We start from the raw sequence: 19719 nt of genomic DNA on the forward strand, positions 1-19719 counted from the left end.
ATCCACGTACTCCCTCCCCACAATTTGATCGTACCGTTTTATGTCGTGCTTGATTTTGTTGTCAACCGCAATCATATTCCATTTGGGTGTTTGAAAAGGAGTTAATCTTACACGTATAGAACAAATCAGCTAAAGGGGGTTGAATACTAGTCTCTCCTACGCTCAAAAGTGTATTACAGAAATAGAATGTTGAGTTGGTGCGAAGCCATTGAGTCTAATGAGCATTACAACCTGTAATGTTCTTTCTTTTAATTTCTTAATGAAACTCATATGGACAATATTCCCTAGGGAATATTTATTTATTATTAAATAAATAAATTTCGGAATTAAATATTATTATTTTATTATTAAAAATAATTAAAATCAATAAATCAATATGTTAATTTTGAAAATTAATATATTAATATTTCGAATGATTTTTAATACCGAATTGTGATCGTTTATGTTTGGATGGTGATTCCGAAGTTGGATTTCACCGTATAAATTAGCGGATTTAGCTAAATGATTGGATTGATTATTTTCGGAATTTAGTATTATTTTATTATTAAATAAATAAATTCCGATTTAAATATTAATATTTTATTATTTAAATAATGGATTTCCGAAATTAAATATTAATATTTTCGGATAATTTCTAACGTCAAGCTGTGATTTTATGATTGAATTGTGATGCTTATGCTATGTTTTGCCATGAAAATTTATTGTATAGCTAAACGATTTTTAAATAACTATTTTCAAGAAAGGATTTCGAGTTCACGAAAGTGGATTATTTTATCGCCATGCTTGCAAAATGAATTTAATGCTTGAGGATGAAAATTATGCTTTGCAATGAGGTTCACAGCGTCGAAAATTATGCTTTGCAATGAGGTTCAAGAAGCATGTCTGCCTCTACACCCTTGCCGCCTGCATAACCTCCTTTTCGCTAGCTTATGGTTGGTCTCTCCCCTCTCTCTCTCTCTCTTGTTTGATATTGTGAAGTATGTGAAAATCATTTGAAAAATAATTTTGAAGTTAAAAAAGCAAGTTAAAAAACAAAACAACTTCACGGGATTTTTTTATTTTAATTCTTTGAATTTCTGATATATATATATATATATATAGTTATAAACATTGTATGGTGAATCAGATTTTTCTTATTATTTTATTTTTTTAAAATTTTGATAGTACAAGCAGCGATAAGCGGGTCGGTGGCGTACATGAAGATAGACCTGAAAGTATCTGATCTCCATCTTAATATTGTGGCGGGGGCCATGAGCGTCGCCACGATGTTTGGATTGGTGACGGCGAGATGGATTTCTGATCGGTATGGCCGCCGCAATATGATTGTGGTGGCGGGGGCTATGTATTTCGTTGGCCCCCTTGTCATGGGTTTTGCCCGGAACTATGCAGTTTTCTTGGTCGGCCAAGTCATTGCCAATTTGGGCGCCGGCTTCGCTAGCATGATTGCCCCCATGTACGTGACGTAGATTTCTCCTCTCTTCTCCCGCGGCTTCTACGCCTCCCGCCCTCGGTGCTCACTCATTCATTTTCCTTTCTTTTATTCTTAATTTTGTAGCTTCCTTTATCACTTTTTCTATTTCTCATCAAATTTTTGTCTTGAACTTATTTCGGATGTTCATCAGCATTGGCAACCAGGTGGCCAATCTGACCAGCTATTACTTCTCCAAACACCGCCCCAGCCGCGAGTGGCGTTGGATGCTTGACACGGAAGCCGTCCCCTCGGTGCTGCTTGTTTTTGGAATTTTTGCCTTGCCGAAATCTCCCCAGTGGCTCGTCATGCGAGGTCGCTTGCGCGATGCCAAGCGCATCCTCGCCAAGACCTCCAGGTCGGAGGAGGAGGCTGCGCTCCGGTTTGCCGACATCAAGAAGGCCGCCGGAATACCCGAAGAGTTCGACGACGACGTCTACACGATCGCCGACCGGGACACCGGAGTATGGCGAGATATACTCCACCCGACCTGGTCTATGGTCCATATGCTACTATGTGCTGTTGGAATCCGTGTCGTCCAACGGGCATGTGGCATGGACACCTTGGCGCTCTTTAGCCCAAAGGTTTTGGAGATCAAGTTGGCATCACCACGTCCGTCGGGAAGCTTCTTGCAAATATGGTGCTTGACATAGCCAAGATATTGGTCTTTCTCCTTGCCGCCTACCTCGCCGATTGGGTCGGGCGGCGGCCACCGTTGCCGAGCAAGCATGGGCGGCGTGTTCTTGTCGCTCATGTTTGTCGGACTGTTCCTCACCTTGAAGGTCTCGTGGGCAGTGGAAGTCTCGGCGATTCTTTACGTCATCTTCTTCTCGATCGGGCTAGGACCAATCACGGACGTGTATTGCACGGAGATCATCCCATTGAGGATGCGTGCGCAGGTTTAATCAAGATAATGTATAATCAAAGGGAGATATACGTGCAACACATGTGCAACATTCGTGCAACATGCGTGCAATCATGAAAGATTACAGCTAATAAGAGCCAAGTAAAATTTCTTTTTCGCAACGAGAGACTAACTTGTTTTTCAATGTGTACATAAAAAAGCTTAATAGTGGTGTACATGATCATAAAACATTAAAGAGATTGATAGTCCATAATTCATATCCTCCGTATACCTAATGTTTACTTTTCTCATTTAGTAATTCTTAGATAGTAATTCGTAGCTATTATTAATAATGAAGAGATGTGAAAGAGAGAAATGTGAAATTTTGTGTATATTGTGATGTTTATATTAACGAAGAATACATTAGCCTATTTATAAGTTTTATTAGATTACTATTCTAAGATAATATCTCAATCAAGATAATGTATAATCAAAAGGAGATATACGTGCAACACATGTGCAACATTCATGCAACATGCGTGCAATCATGAAAGATTACAGCTAATAAGAGCCAAGTAAAATTTCTTTTTCGCAACAAGAGACTAACTTGTTTTTCAATGTGTACATAAAAAAGCTTAATAGTGGTGTACATGATCATAAAACATTAAAGAGATTGATAGTCCATAATTCATATCCTCCGTATACCTAATGTTTACTTTTCTCATTTAGTAATTCTTAGATAGTAATTCGTAGCTATTATTAATAATGAAGAGATGTGAAAGAGAGAAATGTGAAATTTTGTGTATATTGTGATGTTTATATTAACGAAGAATACATTAACCTATTTATAAGTTTTATTAGATTACTATTCTAAGATAATATCTTAATCAAGATAATGTATAATCAAAGGGAGCTATACGTTCAACACATGTGCAACATTCGTGCAACATGTGTGCAATCATGAAAGATTACAGGTAATAAGAGCCAAGTAAAATTTCTTTTTCGCAACGAGAGACTAACTTGTTTTTCAATGTGTACATAAAAAAGCTTAATAGTGGTGTACATGATCATAAAACATTAAAGAGATTGATAGTCCATAATTCATATCCTCCGTATACCTAATGTTTACTTTTCTCATTTGGTAATTCTTAGATAGTAATTCGTAGCTATTATTAATAATGAAGAGATGTGAAAGAGAGAAATGTGAAATTTTGTGTATGTTGTTATGTTTATATTAACGAAGAATACATTAGCCTATTTATAAGTTTTATTAGATTACTATTCTAAGATAATATCTCAATCAAGATAATGTATAATCAAAGGGAGATATACATGCAACACATGTGCAACATTCGTGCAACATGCGTGCAATCATGAAAGATACAAATAATCAACATAAAATTTCATAATTATCTCTTACATAAGAAAATATCTTATAAAAAGTGATAAATATCTCGAACAGTGTCGTGTTGATATGTTTCACAGTGTTACTAGTTTTCGCCGTCTTCCTTTGCCGTCTATCAGAGCCATTTGGCGAAGATGAGAGTTTTGTGCCGTTCTTATTACGGCTCTTTGGAGGAGGAGAGGAAGACGAAGATGCAGATGTGTTGGCTCTGTCAGAGCCATTTGGCGAAGATGAGAGTTTTGTGCCGTTCTTATTACGGCTCTTTGGAGGAGGAGAGGATGACGAAGATGAAGATATGTTGGCTCCTGCTGCTCGAGTCAGCGAAATAGAAGAAGAAGTGCACATTGAAGCGAGTGATGGTAGCCACCAGTCTCAGACAGAGTCGAATAGGGATGAGAACGACGATGATCAGCACATAAGGTCCGTTTTCACATCCATGCTCATTATTTCTCATAAAACGAGTATTGACGGTTGTTATCTCTTAATTATTTATTACCTAGCATTTTAGCGGAAAATATATAGCTAGACCATATGGTTTTCTTCAACTATTAAATACTACTAGCTAGATTAATCTGGTATGCCTTTTTTTGCTAGACAAGGAACGATCGAGGACTTCCACCCTCCGGCAAGGTCGGTCTGCAAGAAGCATGTCTGCCTCTACACCCTTGCCGCCTGCATAACCTCCTTTTCGCTAGCTTATGGTTGGTCTCCCCCCTCTCTCTCTCTTGTTTGATTTTGTGAAGTATGTGAAAATCATTTGAAAAATAGTTTTGAAGTTAAAAAAGCAAGTTAAAAAACAAAACAACTTCACGGGATTTTTTTATTTTTATTCTTTGAATTTCTCATATATATATATATATATATATATATAGTTATAAACATTGTATGGTGAATCAGATTTTTCTTATTATTTTATTTTTTTAAAATTTTGATAGTACCAGCAGCGATAAGCGGGTCGGTGGCGTACATGAAGATAGACCTGAAAGTATCCGATCTCCATCTTAATATTGTGGCGGGGGCCATGAGCGTCGCCACGATGTTTGGATTGGTGACGGCGAGATGGATTTCTGATCGGTATGGCCGCCGCAATACGATTGTGATGGCGGGGGCTATGTATTTCGTTGGCCCCCTTGTCATGGGTTTTGCCCGGAACTATGCAGTTTTCTTGGTCAGCCAAGTCATTGCCAATTTGGGCGCCGGCTTCGCTAGCATGATTGCCCCCATGTACGTGACAGAGATTTCTCCTCTCTTCTCCCGCGGCTTCTACGCCTCCTGCCCTCAGGTGCTCACTCATTCATTTTCCTTTCTTTTATTCTTAATTTTGTAGCTTCCTTTATCACTTTTTCTATTTCTCATTAAATTTTTGTCTTGAACTTATTTCGGATGTTCATCAGCATTGGCAACCAGGTGGCCAATCTAACCAGCTATTACTTCTCCAAACACCGCCCCAGCCGCGGGTGGCGTTGGATGCTTGCCACGGGAGCCGTCCCCTCGGTGCTGCTTGTTTTTGGAATTTTTGCCTTGCCGGAATCTCCCCAGTGGCTCGTCATGCGAGGTCGCTTGCGCGACGCCAAGCGCATCCTCGCCAAGACCTCCAGGTCGGAGGAGGAGGCCGCGCTCCGGTTTGCCGACATCAAGAAGGCTGCCGGAATACCTGAAGAGTTCGACGACGACGTCTACACGATCGCCGACCAGGACACCGGAGTATGGCGAGATATACTCCACCCGACCTGGTCTATGGTCCATATGCTACTATGTGCTGTTGGAATCCAGGTCGTCCAACAGGCATGTGGCATGGACACCTTGGCGCTCTTTAGCCCAAAGGTTTTGGAGACTGTTGGCATCACCACGTCTGTCGGGAAGCTTCTTGCAAATATGGTGCTTGACATAGCCAAGATATTGGTCTTTCTCCTTGCCAGCTACCTCGCTGATTGGGTCGGGCGGCGGCCACTGTTGCTGAGCAGCATGGGCGGCGTGTTCTTGTCGCTCATGTTTGTCGGACTGTTCCTCACCTTGAAGGTCTCGTGGGCAGTGGAAGTCTCGGCGATTCTTTACGTCATCTTCTTCTCGATCGGGCTGGGACCAATCACGGACGTGTATTGCACGGAGATCATCCCATTGAGGATGCGTGCGCAGGTTTACACAATCGGCCTTGGCGTTAAACAGGGGGTGAGCGTAATATTATCATATACGTACTTGTTGATGTTCAAGGCGATCAAGCTCGGTGGGGCTGCCTTTTTGTTCGGGGGGTTCGCCATTGTCAGTTGTGTCCTATTTTATATCCTAATGCCCGAGACGAGGGGGAAAACGTTGGACGAGATCGGACAGCTGTTTGGTAGGTTGAGGAGGACCGCGGCGGCAAATGATGTGGAGCTGCAAAGGACGGAGGCTGCGGTGAGCAGCGAATAAGGAAGTATTACATGAAAAGAGCAAATAAATGGAATAAGGTTAAAACTGTGGCGCCGACGCAGAAAATAAATCCGACCAGCGTGGGGGTCGATGATCCTTTTAAAGTGAGAAGGCAGATGAGCATAAGATTGATATAATATCGGAGGAAGCTTGTTTTAGATAAGAGAAAGAATGTAGATGACGAGAATGGCAAGGATGGAAAATAAAATTCAGAAGGTACTGTCGACGCTAAACTTACCAGCAAGGCTTTAGTCTGGGCCTCCAATGTCTTACCAGTTGATGACATTGTCTCGGTATGTCCTTTTCATTGATCTGATTCTTTACTAATCTATATATGGGTCTTGCTGTCCATCTTAACAAAGGTAATAATGTCCAATTGTCAAACCTCTCCCTACTTGGACACTCGAGAAGGAAGCGCATGTTCATACCTAATGCTGCTTCACATTTCTTAGAAAGTTTGAAATAGCTAATGCTTTCCCATCAAGTAATTTTGAGGACTTTATTATGAGGCTTATGACCGAAGATAAGGGCGGACAGTTGACACCTTTGCTCTTCCTCTGTTTGTGAATCTTTTGAGTTCATACGGCAGACATGGCTACTATTCTCATGCTGGTTCACAGCGAGCGATTTGTCCACTAATAAGTTTTGCTCCTTTGTTAGAGCTGAATAATCATCCAGCTTTTGTGTTAATCCTTCACATGAACATTTGCATGTTGCTCTATTTTAGAATGTTTAAGGTCGCAAATGATATGCTTATGTGGTAGGTCCAACAGCTTGTGTGAGAGAATGGATGTGTTCTAACACTGACAGTGCTTATTTTCACGCAGGAAAGATGATGATTAAGCTTGAGGTTTTAAGCAATCAGAAGAGAATGAATGACAATATCAAATCTACTAAGCGCAGCCCCACCACCTCTAGTTTGGAGTGTAAACTTGATGAGCTGCGAAAGGAAATCTCTTCTATTCATGGGGGAGTATTACCCCAGTCGGTCTTGACAAAAGTATGATTAGCGCCAGAAAACCCAGCTCAATAGCAGAGGTGACTATTTTTTGTACTGAGAAATGATTAGCGACAGATAAGTATATTAGCGCCAAAAATCTGGTAACTCAGTGTTACCGTCCCCGTTACAGGTTTATGGAATGCTGATGGGTTGATCTATGTATGAGGGCATGCTAATGAAAACAAGCATCCTTTTTCCCTAACTAGAGCTGGATTGGTTGGTAGCCAAAGGTAGGCAGCTACTTGGACTGCCGATAACCTTTCAAACTGGGAGCACCTGCACATGAGCATCTCGATGGTACTTCAGCTGGTAAGTGAATAATGGAGGTTATGCTGCTTGTTTTTGCGGGATGAAATTCCATTTGCATTTGTTTTGCGCTGCTTATTGCATTTTCCTGTCCAACTTCCATCTTTTATGACTTATTAATTTGATTTCAAGGAAATGACGGTACCAAATTTGTCACTTCTTTTGAATGCGATACTAGAGTTATGGTTAGAACTTGTAATATGTTATTTCTGGTCCTTCCATTGTGTAGCTGTGGATTGGCCGAGTGTATTCTTCTATTTATCGTACTTTTGTTCGGTAATTTTGCATTGGACATTGAAAACTCAGATAAGGGTGTGCAACTAGTTTGATTTAACTTGAGAATAGGCTGGAACCGGTGTTATGCTTACAGGGAACAGGTCCCTGGTCTCAATAGGACAGTTCCACGGTTGACCCTGCTTTTAATCAGTTTTCTTTCTTCATAAAAGTTAGCAATTACTTACTAAGGTTCGGTCAATCCAACCTGAAAACACATCCACATGATCACTCAACAGAGATTAGTTCTCACGCTTAAAAGACGTGATTTCATATTACACAACGTGATTCGAAATTTTTACACAAAAAGAAGAAGAGAGAGAAGTTGGCTGGTTTCTAACTGGCGTGTGATTCTAGTTTGTGGCCTTGAATCGATCCACTTGCGAATCTATCACCCCTGGACTTGTTTTTTGGTGGTGAATGACAATGTCGCAGATTCTAATCTTTCCCTGCCGAAAAATATGGAGTTATATGTGTTTACTTTTCTATCTTCACAGTTTTTTTTTGGTTGTCATAAACTTCTTATTTTGGTTTCCCAATGCTGTATTGCATCAGCTGGATAGTTCTGCTACATGGGAAGATCACGTGGCTGATGAAGGTCCTTTGCAAAAGGTATGTAATTGCTTTGTAGCTTTAATTGCTTTATCTTATAATACAGTTTAAATTGTTTTTTTTTCTGAATATTAATACTAATTAAATTGCTGACTGTGCTTAGACAACTTGTGAGTATTAGCAACTCAAGGAAACGAGATACTTGGGAGTGAATTGATATGGTATTCGGGTTTTCTTTTTCTTGCCATTAAATAGGATATCAGGGAAAAACTAGATTTTTTCTGGTGAATTTAATTTAACTTCAAGGCACCAAGGGGGTCCAAACCTGAGTACAAGAAGAGATCAAGGAAACAAACGAAAGGGAGCTCAAATATAGGACAATCATCTAATGTCAATCGGTGCATTTACATCCACGTGCCTGTTTCCTCTATTCCAAAGGTTTTGAGTCTAGTCTCTGTCAAACGCTCTCTTTCGCTGATGAAATCTTTGTGTTTAAGGCATCGCAGATACCTTCCTTTGGTGATAGGAAATGTTTTTGGAGACCTTCAGAGGGTCTCAATTATCTATATTGAATATGTTTCGACAGCTTTGGCGAAATGGTTTTCCTCTTTCATGTATTTTCTTCTGCAAGTTGCACCTGTCATCTCGTTGATGGAACTTCTTGTTTACAGCCTTTTCTTCTTCACACTTCATGATTTTCTAAAACAAACGAGCAAGAATTGTTTTCTTGAATTGGTTACTGGCCCAAGCCAAGTCCAGCTCTTTCTTTCGTGCTTTAGTACCTACCGTTTGTTTCTAGGTTGAAGTGGTTTTATCTGCTGATGGAATGTTCATGCAGACGTCATTTGACTTTTCAAGTGCGCCTTGGATTGTTTGTAAAAATAATCGGAGCATGATTTTGTATATGCATGTCTTTTCTTCTGTATTTGGGTCCTTTTGTCGTTTTGTCAGCTGTGGTGGAAATAATACTAGTTAAAGCTACATGTTTTTCACATGGGAAAAAGAACCACTCCCGTCTGCCAGTGGTCTGGCCATTTGTGCCAGACAAGACTTTGAGATATTAAGGTCGATGATTGTGTTTATTTCGTGTAAAACTGATAATATGAGAATCTGAACCGGTTGATATGCCACATGCTGCATTAGTCGTCTTTTAACACATTTGATTTTGGGACCCTTAGAATAGAGAGGATACTGAGTTCCTTGTATGATAACTATCCTTATATCTTTGTATCCCTGCTTCCAATTCAATGCTGAGTTCCTTGTATGACTGTGTTATATGTTGTAAGATGCTTAAATAGTTTCTTCAATCGGCTCTTCTCGTATCTTGTAATCGATGATAATTAATTAGATATTGTTATAGGATGCAAAGCATGGGATAACTACAGGCGTATCAGTGCTTGACAGGGCAATGACAGCTTGGGCTCCTGCATCTAGAGATTCTAAACCTGAATATTTCAGCAGGCCAGGACTTATTTTCCATCGAAGTACAGGGAGGGTGGTGTCCTGAAAAGAGCTGGGCATACAGAGGCTTCTGTCTACCTTGCTGTATTGGCTGGATTGGAACCTGTGGCAGTTCTCAGTGGGGAAGCGGATGATGATGGCTCCATGGCAAGATTACCAAAGCTTCGCGAGTTTGCACAGCGGGAGAACTTGAAAAATTGAATCTATTGCTGGTCTAATCAGGTAAGCATTCTCTTCTCAGCAATCCAATGCAAATACTTTTCGGGGCAAGTACTTCCTGATCCAATCCAAATTTCAGCTGCAACTTTCACTTCTTAAGTATTGGCGCTTTTGGCCAAAGACGTTGTCTAAGTAGCATCTCCCCTTTTTGGGAGTGGATACATCAGGAGTTGAAGCCTTGGAACCCTTGGTGCGGTGGGAAAAAGAGTCTCTTAAAGGAGGCTGATGGGCTGTTGTTTTACGTAGCAAAAAGGAGTGAAGCATAAGCTATTTTGGTCTATCCACTTCTCGAGTTTCTTTAATGCTTAATCTTGCGGTTTGTTATTCCGCTCATGCAGATAAATGGTTTTGGGTCCTGAAGAGTTGTTTCTCGCAATTTTTTATGTGTATGGTGTTGTTAGGTTAGTATTTGTGGTTCATCTCTTACTCGATGTTTAACTTTTAGAGATTGGTTACAACTGACCAGGATTCTTGTCAAGTCATATCTATGAGCCCGTGACGGCAGTTATTTCTATGGACACTTCCTTGTGTTTACCTTGTTTCAAAACCTATGTCTGAATGTCAGTGGACTGTTCACTGAGGTAGAGCTTGAGGTGTATATAAAAATAGGCAAAAGAACACTACAAGTGCCATAACTTATGTACGGCGCTCACTTTGATGCCATAAGTTTTTTTTGGATCACTTTAGTGCTAAAATTTTTGAAAAACGATCACTTAAGTGCCAACTCCGGTGCCGTACACAATTTTTCGCCGGAAATCTGACGTGGCATTTTTTTTATTAATTTCTGAAGCTGACGTGGCTCGCCGGAGATTGGCACTTAAGTGATCGTTTTTCAAAAATTTTAGCACTTAAATGATCGTTTTTAAAAAAATTTAGCACTTAAGTGATCGTTTTTCAAAAATTTTAGCACTGAAGTGATCCAAACAAAACTTGTGACACTTAAGTGATTGTTTTTCCTCCGACTTGGCACCAAAGTAATCCGAAAAAAAGTTATGGCACCAAAGTGATCTCCGTACACAAGTTATGGCACTTATAGTGTCATTTTGCCTATAAAAATAGAACTTCCTAATTGACAAAAAAGCGCTTAACTTGTCTGGTATAGTGCAACTTGTATAGTGAGAAGCTCCTACTGATTAAATACATAAATATATACTGCTGGAAAAGAGATAAATTAGTTGAATGTGTTGCATCTGCTGCTGCAAGATTGCCAACAATGTGGGGACCATTCACAGCCATTGCTATAGATCTGTAATAGATGAAATTGAGCACACTGCAATGGTCAAGGTGAGATATATTATAAGTTGATAGCTCAAACCGTTCCTTAGAATTCAGAAACTAATAAACAAATAGTTTCAAATGGATTAATTGTAATTTTTGAGAATCTTGTTTGTGGCAGTGCATTTTTCAACTCAACTTTAATTTTTGCTTCATCTTATGTACTTCCAGTGCATGATTTTGTTTGACAATAATTTTACTTGAACTGGCTGTCAAGCTTTAGAGGTGAATAGTTGCACCACTGAGAAATGGATGGAATCTTATAGGTAGAACTTCACTAAATTTATCTTAGAGAAAATGTCTAATCACGTGTCAATCATAATTTGGAGTACCAAATTTATCTCACTTGCATGACGATGTTGTCTGGACTAGAATTTTTGACATCAGGAGAAATAATTGTCATGATATTAGTGAACTAATGGGCTGCATGCTACCCCCAATGCATTTATGAAATAATTGTAGTTTATGAAATGATTGAAAAGGGGCCTGTATGTGTCTACAATTGATATAGGAATGCCGCACTTTTGATTAATAATGGCATCCTTAGTTTTTCTTATTTTGTGTCCTCCCTTCAGACAGCAATATTTCCCATCATGTGATTCATACTTCATAGTTTGTCGTCTGAACAGGGTGACAATGGAGATGGTCAAGATGTCCTTGCAAGGGTACACTTGGAATGCCTCACAGGAGACATATTTGGATCTGCTAGATGCAACTGCGGTAATGAGGTTGCACTTGCCAATGCAACAGATTGAAGCGGCTGGTAGGGGCATGCTGGTGTACCTCCGAGGGCACGAAGGAAGAGGCATAGGTTTGGAGCACAAACTAAGTGCCTATGGACGAAGGGCGCAACCCCGTGGAGCTCGGATTGCCCATTGACTCTAGAGACTATGGCACTGTTGCTCAGGTATTTCTTCCTCAAGTCGGAAACTATACCTGTGGGAGAGGTCCTGCATTCTTAATGGGGTTGATTCATGGCCATTGTCATTATGCTTTGTGGAATGAAGAGGGATTAATAAACTAATGTCATTAATCTGAAATCAAAGGTGATTGAATTTCAATAATTGTTTCAGAGATTATACATTGTCTGTAGGACTACTAGAGGAAGCTGATGACAAAGCAGAGCTTCAAATTCTCATCTCAAATGGATGGGATATAGCTAGTTTAAAGAATCACTCCATTATCAGACTTTTCATGGTATTTGACGCATTTGTTTTAGTGCTTCACATATTGACTTATACTGCAGATGTTGCGTGTCCTGGGAATCAGGACGATGAAGCTGATGGCGAACAACCGTCAAAGTATGTGGGGCTTGAAGGTTATGTCTTGACTATTGCTAGGAGAGTCCCTTCAGTGACTCCAACAACAAAAGAGAACAAGAGATACTTGGAGACAAACTGGTCCAAGATGGGGCAGATCTCTGGTGTGGAATTCAACGGCCGCTTCAGCAATCTCATAAGCAAAAAGGGCAAGCTGAGCAGTACTGTTTGTTGTGATCCGGCTGTGTCTGACTCATAGGAGCCGCTGGATAGTTTGACTGCTAATGATTTATCTGGGGGGATACAAGCAAGTTCACTGATGAATGGTGTCATTACCTAATCTGGTCAAGAACTACCCGCTGACCACAAGTTCTAGAAATTTTATGGTGATTCAGTGTTATAATTACTAAGATTCATTCTTGTTCTATTGATGTCGTTCATCCATTTTGTAAGGAGGAAAGGTGAAAGACTAGCCCTCTTACTGAAACTTCCTCTTGTGTAATTAATGGCTCGCAAGATTTATCCTTAATTCGACTTTCGTTGGAATCTATGTGTATTGACATCTAGAGACCATTGCATGGTTCAACACAACAGAGTTAGTGCAGGACATTCATTCTTTCCTTTTCTGTGACCACCTCAATGATAAAAGAAATTACTTCAAGGAATTTACTAAAGTCTTTGTTATAGATCAACTGTCCATTAGGGCAATGGATGAGGATTTCTTTTGACCTTTTATTTTATCGATCCCATGCTGTGCATGAGTTCAATTGATACTTTGTCGAATAAAGACGCAATATGCAAAGAGGTTGGAAATTGAGTACACACGTACCCGGAATTTTGGAAGATGCAATATCCAGGTGTAATGTTCACTACTCTCCGAAAAAACATCAGGAAATACATCACCATTCAATTACTTGCAGCAAAAAGTCTTTCTTTCTTTCATCTGACTAACAAAAAACAAAATATAGTGAAGCAAAAATTTTTCTGTAGACAAACCGAAGTTTACACCCAAGACTTGGCGTTCCTTTTGAAAATGCAGACTTCGAGTTCAATATTATCAATTCTTGCAAGCTCAAACGCATGGACAACTCCTTCCTTCTGAGAAGTTCCTCTCTGAAATGCAGCCCAACCGGCAGAGAGCTTTCCCTGGCCATGTTGTGGGTAGTACATGAGCTTCACTGGCCATGATCCATCCAAATATCTAAGAGATGCGGTTTGCATTCCTCCATTGACGTGTCCCTTTAAAATCCTGCTTGGGACAGTCTGCGGAATTGATTTTTGATCAACTAATGATATATGAGTAAGAACATAAAAGGTGTGATAACTAACACAAGAAATGTTAACCAGACTACATGTGTATAATCTCGTAGGCAAACCCGAATCATATAGGAATATGATGGTACCTTAGTAGAAGGTAATAGATCTCATTCCTGTCCAAATTTTGCAAATGAGAACTATTAGCTCGAGATCTTTTCTTACCGCATGTCACTTCAATAGATTATGCGACCGGATAACTACTGTGAATGAAGGATACTACAGCTGGTACTTGTTGGCTGCTTTGAGAGCTGTAGTTACCTGCGAACGTTTAGAAGTAGAACTACAAGAAGCCAGCATGGCAGGGCTCACCTTGTGTTTGGAATTTTCAATCCTACCTGAATCAGTCAGGAAAAGAGCATAAGAAAAAATGATACAAAGCGTATGCTTTACTTATAGGCTAAGATTCACAAACCTTCTGAATCTTGTGGCAGAAGCTTTGCTCCTCGATCAATTTGGAAGCCTTCCGATTTGAAACCCAATCCGAGTACAATTGCACGTGAAATAGTAGCATCATCAACGAGTTCAGATTTCATCACCTTGGAAGGCTTGTGATGATATGGTTTTAGATGCAATTCATCCTTCTCTTTTCTCTTCAGCGAGAAACCATCTAGACTTTGAAGTCCAACCGAGAGATTACAGTGGTCATCAGCATCTCCGACTTTTTTTTTTTGATCGAAAGCATCTCCCACTTTAGGCAGGACAAATTTAGGCAGGACAAATTCGACGGCGCTTGCTGTTGGCAATCATTAGTGGATAATCTATCTCTGACGCCACTCTTGTCTAATATGAGCACGTGAAAATCCGAGCACACGGGAAAATTGTCAAAAAAGTCCTGAACCTATTGTACGGCGGCCAATTCAGTCCTAAACCTTTTAAGTTTGCTAATTCAGTCCTAAACCTTTTTAATTCTTGCCAATTCAGTCCTAAACCTTTTTAATTCTTGCCAATTTAGTCCTTCCGGCCAATGTTGGCCGGCCAGCGCTGACATGGCCGCCAGCTGGCGCCAGCCGTCCTGCCAACGCTGACGTGGCAATTTTTTTATTATTTTTTTAATTTTTTTTTCTTTTTTTTTTTTTTTTTTTTTTCTGCTTTCTACCCTCTGGTCGGTCCGGCGGCCGGCCAGAGGGTAGAAAGCAGAAAAAAAAAGAAAAAAAAAGAAAAAAAAGAAAAAAAGATTAAAAAAATAATAAAAAATTGCCACGTTAGCATTGGCCGGACGGCTGGCACCGGCCGGCCAAAATTGGCTGGAAGAACTGAATTGGCAAGAATTAAAAAGGTTTAGGACTGAATTGGCAAACTTAAAAGGTTTAGGACTAAATTGGCCGCCGTACAATAGGTTTAGGACTTTTTTGACAATTTTCTAGTGCCCTACGTATTTGAAGACTAAAAAGTGGTCCTCACAAATAGAGTAATGCTCAGCAAATTCGTTCCCTCCCTTTGATAGCCAAACCATATCATCCCATTTTTTCAACTCCACCCTCCAAATTCCACTGTTTGGAACCCACAAACGCACCGTTTTGGGAAGATTCTTGCCATACTTTCTCACAAATTTCTTTGGAATACCCTAATTTTTTTTAACATATGAAGTTATCATTAATACGTAAACAAGCAGTGCCGGATGTATCTTAACATGAACTGACTCGAAGGAAAACGCTTGTGTGCAGTACGCTTCAGCCTTCCAAGCCTTGGTACATCGAAAAGAATTTTCAAGAAAAGTAACTTACAAGCCTTCCAGTTTGAAGTGTCTGAGAGAGTATGATCTTGAAGAAATGAGGTGTCGCCGGTGTAAAACTTCGCCGGCGCCGTACATCTTCTCTCCAGAGACGAGAAATCATCCCTTGAGGAGAGTTGTTTAGTGAGTTGTAACATCCCAACCTTAGGTAGTTCTGCGGCTTTATAGGAGCATTTAATTGGAGATGACATTCATTTATGGGACGAAAAGTCCAAAAAACAAATGAATGCTGAAGGAAGCTCATTAAGAAGGGGGACAATGCGGTTGTTGATCGAAATTGTATCAACAATAATGTTGGAGATGCTAAGACTTGTATGTAGCATTAGAGATACGGAGACTCAAATTTATAGAATTGATTTGCAAAGTGAAGTGCAAGATTTTTATCGAATGTTTAAATATGACCCACTTATATCTATGGGGAAAATTATCTAAAAAGTCCTAAACCTTTTGCAATTGTGCCAATTTAGTCCATCCGGGCACGTTTGGCCGGCCGGCGCTGATGTGGCCGCCGACCGGTTGACGTGGCAATATTTTAATTATTATTTTTTTTTAAAAAAAATTTCTCTTTCTTTTTTTTTTTTCTATCTTCCTTGGTCACTGGTCCGGGGAGAGGCTGTGGCCAGCGAGTCTCGCTATCGTGGGGCAAGGTAGAGCCTCGCCGTGGCCGGGCAAGCTCACCCGGCGACGGCGAGGCTCGACCTTGCCCGGCTACGGCCAAGTTCGCCCAGATCTGAGCTCGCCGTCCCCAAGCGAGGTTGAGCCTCGCCGTCGCTGGCAAGCTCGCCCCGCCATGGCGAGGCTCGACCTCGCTAGGCGACGGTGAGGCTCGACCTCGCCAGGCGACGGTGAGGCTCGCCTAGATCTGGCGAGACCTTGCTGTCGCCGGGCGAGGTTGAGCCTCGCCATGGTCGGGCGAGCTCGAGCTCACCCAGTGACGGCGAGCTCAGATCTGGGCGAGCTCAACCTCGCCCAGCCATGGCGAGCTCCGCCCTCGCCGGAGCTGGGTGAGGCTCACTCAGTGATGGCGCCTCCCCAATGGCCGGCGAGGTCACCTCGCCGGCGAGCCTCCCCCTGGCTGGTTCGGCCAGGGGGAAGAAGGAAAGAAAAAAAAAAGAGAAAGGAAAAAAATAAAAATAAAAAATTGAAAAAAAATAAAAAAAAAATTTATTAAAATATTGTCACGTTAGCCGGCTGGCGGCCACGTCAGTGCTAGCTAGCCAAAAGTGGCTGGATGGACTAAATTGGCACAATTGCAAAAAGTTTAGGACTGAATTGGCACAACTGCAAAAGATTTAGGACTTTTTAGGTAATTTTCGCTATATCTATGTTAAGATGTGTATAGCTATTGAGACTGAAATCAATAGAATTGATTTGCAAAGTTACGCGTAAGATTGTCATTGAATGTTTGAATATGACCCACTTACTTTCATGCCGAGTAGTTGTGATATCTTAAGCATTAATAAGTAATCAGTGTAATCATCGCCCTTACATATTACTCTTGCTGAGACTTGCCAATGATTCATTTTTCTAAGTTGAAAAGGTGAAAGACTAGTCCTCTTGTGGAAATTCCTCCTTCAAAGTTAATGATGGCTTTTAGTCTCCAATTGCTAAAGTCTCCGAGCTAGGAAATGCAATCTGCGGTATTCACTCAAGGAATTAGTGATTTAGTCAAATTACGAACTCATGAACATTCCAAGATGTAAATATAGATGAATGCCAAGGGGAGAGGACGATTACCAAGTTGCACAAAAGGAAAAAAAAGAAGAAGAAGAAGTAAAAAAAACCTCAACATTTAATGTCGTTTCTAATTTCCTAGAATATTTTATAGAACAACCAAAAAAAATAAAATTCTCATTAAAAAAGTTTACCTCAATTTTCATTTTCCATTTGGCTAAAACGGTTTCAGGTTTCACTTTGGACAAAAGCTTACCTTCCAAATTAATCTATGAACTCTAATACTGTCTTTGTTAGCCCGTGGGGTTTCTCTTAATTTCTACTAGTTCCACTATAGTTACAACATAAATTGAAATCGTAATCTATTTCAATTCGAATATTATATGCCCATCTATTGTTTGCATTAATCGTGAGACGGAGACAAAAACGACACAACAGGTCACAATGCTTCCAATGCGAGACCAAAATCTTCTTCATTGAATGCAAAATTTGAAGCTCTCCCTTCTTCTCTGTGACTTCGCGTGCTGCTTTCTCTGGCTCGAGGTCTATTGCGCATTCATTGAGATGGAGACGAACGACACACAAGAAGTCGCAATGCTTCCATGAGACCAAAATCTTCTTTATGGAGACATTGAAGAGAGAAATGGGAGAAGCTCACAGAACAAATTTCTGGGAACGAAACCTTAATTCGTTGATACACGCAGCAGACAGATGTTGTATCTAATAAGCGCAATAGCATTCCATGAGACCAAAATCTTCTTTATGGAGACATTGAAGGGAGAAATGGAAGAAGCTCATAGAACAAATTTCTTGGAATGAAACCTTAATCCGTTGATACACGCAGCAAACGGAAGTTGTATCTAATAAGCGCAATATATATATATATATATATATATATATATATATATATATATATATATATATTTATATATTTATATATTTATATTTTATATATCCTTATTTCTTCTTATTGTTTTACCATTTTCTCTTAATGCTCGCTCTTTTATTTAGTTTTATTTTATTCGCGACCATAAATCTCTTTTATTTAGATATCGAAACTAATAATAATTTTATTGATTTTATTGATAATTTAAAACAAACCATAGAACTCTATCAGAACTCTTGTTCTGATTCATATTCATCCACTTTCTTCAAAAGAAGACGAACAGAATAGTTTCATTCTTCTCTACTTATAGTCCCTAGACCCTAGGTGACTCTTATGGTATCAGAGCCAAGAGGGAAGATATAGTGACTCTTACTAAAATTCATCTGACAGTTGAGGCGATTTCTTTCGTGGAGATCTTTCTTATGTTCTTTGTGTGTTAGGTGTGGTCCCGGCAGTAAAACCTGTTGAGATAGTGAGACCATTGGTTAGCATATGTTAAAGAACAAAGTAGTCTCTTGCGATGAATTTATTAAGAAGATCTGGATCTTCTTCTAATTCTATATCACAAATGTCCTCCGATCAAGGACCATAAATAGAGAAGAAATTAGGCAAGAGTACACCACAAGTGCCATAACTTGTGTACGGCGATCACTTTGGTGCCATAACTTTTTTTCGGATCACTTTGGTGCCAAGTCGAAGGAAAATAGATCACTTTAGTAACTCCGGCCAAAATTCCGGCCAAAAAGCTGACCTGACATTTATATTAAAAAAAATGGTCTGACTTGTACACGTGGAAATTACGTGGCTTTTTTTCGAATATTTTAATTTTTAGAAAAACAATAATAATTAAAATAATAATAATAATAATATTATTATTATTATTATTATAATAACAAAAAAGGTTGCGGCAGCGGCGAGGGCTCCTCGCCGCCGGCCGCCGCTAGCCACCACCGCCGGGAAGGGCCGGCGGTGGTGGGCGCTGGTCGGCGAGGGTCGCCGGCCCTTCGCCGGGCCCGGCGACCCTCGCCGAACCCCGGTGACCCTCGCTCGCCGGCGAAGGCGAGGCCACGCCTCGCCGTCGCGACCCAGGCGACGGCGAGGTTGGCCTCGCTTCGCCGGGCGAGGTGGGACCTCGTCGTCGCCTGGGTCGCGACGACGAGGTCTCGCCTCGCCGGATCCGGCCCTCGCCGACCACTACGCCCACCACCGCCGGCCCTTCCCGGCAGTGGTGGCTTGGCGGCAGCAGCGGCGAGGGGTCCCTCGCCGCTGCCGCAGGGCTTTTTTTTTATTTAATATAATTTTTAAAAAAAAATACACGTCAGCGGGCTAAACGGCGTCGTTTTTTGTTTTTAATGCTGACTGGACCTCTCCGGCGAGACGTGTCAGCGCCACATCGGATTTCCGGCGAGCCACGTCAGCATTGGCACTAAAATGATCGTTTTTCAAAAAAGTTGGCACTAAAGTGATCCGAAAAAAAATTACGGCACCAAAGTTATCGTCGTACACAAGTTATGGCACTTGTGGTGTACTTTTGCCGAAGAAATTAGTATAGAAGATTTTAATAAATCAATAGAAAACTGGATTATTCCTAAAGTTAAATTTCATGACATTTATGAACACTCTAAATTTAAATTATTTG

General features: G+C 40.5%; 2 protein-coding genes, 1 long non-coding RNA gene and 1 pseudogene across 4 annotated transcripts; 3 read left to right on the forward strand and 1 right to left on the reverse strand.

Moving 5' to 3' along the window:
- The first annotated feature begins 1196 nt into the window (after nucleotides 1-1196).
- LOC130139810 (putative polyol transporter 1) lies at nucleotides 1197-2121 on the forward strand. The gene is made up of 2 exons (XM_056317510.1): nucleotides 1197-1453; nucleotides 1623-2121. The coding sequence occupies exons 1-2, from the start codon at nucleotides 1197-1199 to the stop codon at nucleotides 2119-2121; spliced, it is 756 nt and encodes a 251-aa protein (XP_056173485.1).
- A 2964-nt stretch (nucleotides 2122-5085) lies between these two features.
- Nucleotides 5086-7430, forward strand: LOC115663776 (polyol transporter 5-like). Its single transcript, XM_056317354.1, has 3 exons — nucleotides 5086-6419; nucleotides 6954-7164; nucleotides 7257-7430. Exon 1 carries the CDS (start codon nucleotides 5101-5103, stop codon nucleotides 6124-6126), a length of 1026 nt encoding a protein of 341 aa, XP_056173329.1. The 5' UTR covers nucleotides 5086-5100; the 3' UTR covers nucleotides 6127-6419; nucleotides 6954-7164; nucleotides 7257-7430.
- Nucleotides 6461-12795, forward strand: LOC115663775 (bifunctional riboflavin biosynthesis protein RIBA 1, chloroplastic-like; annotated as a pseudogene).
- A 566-nt stretch (nucleotides 12796-13361) lies between these two features.
- LOC130139750 (uncharacterized) lies at nucleotides 13362-14307 on the reverse strand. Of its 2 annotated transcripts, none has more exons than XR_008817848.1 (3): nucleotides 14201-14307; nucleotides 13875-14123; nucleotides 13362-13734 (listed from the first exon to the last, which is right to left on the reverse strand). It is a non-coding gene; the product is annotated as an uncharacterized LOC130139750 (long non-coding RNA). The 2 variants fall into 2 exon arrangements; XR_008817847.1 differs by having other exon boundaries at nucleotides 13432-13734; nucleotides 13951-14123.
- Nucleotides 14308-19719: the final 5412 nt, after the last annotated feature.

This window comes from Syzygium oleosum, unplaced genomic scaffold (genome assembly GCF_021117445.2).
Source record: "Syzygium oleosum isolate NSW1041296 unplaced genomic scaffold, Sole_v2.1 Sole_v2.13, whole genome shotgun sequence".
NCBI lineage: Eukaryota > Viridiplantae > Streptophyta > Magnoliopsida > Myrtales > Myrtaceae > Syzygium > Syzygium oleosum.

Excerpts from the sequence above, each read along its gene's own strand:
- LOC130139810 (XM_056317510.1), top strand. The coding sequence starts at position 1,197 with ATGAAGATAGACCTGAAAGTATCTGATCTCCATCTTAATATTGTGGCG. Across the intron at positions 1,454-1,622 it reads GCTAGCATGATTGCCCCCAT|CATTGGCAACCAGGTGGCCA; the intron begins GTACGTGACGTA and ends GATGTTCATCAG.
- LOC115663776 (XM_056317354.1), top strand. The coding sequence starts at position 5,101 with ATGTTCATCAGCATTGGCAACCAGGTGGCCAATCTAACCAGCTATTAC.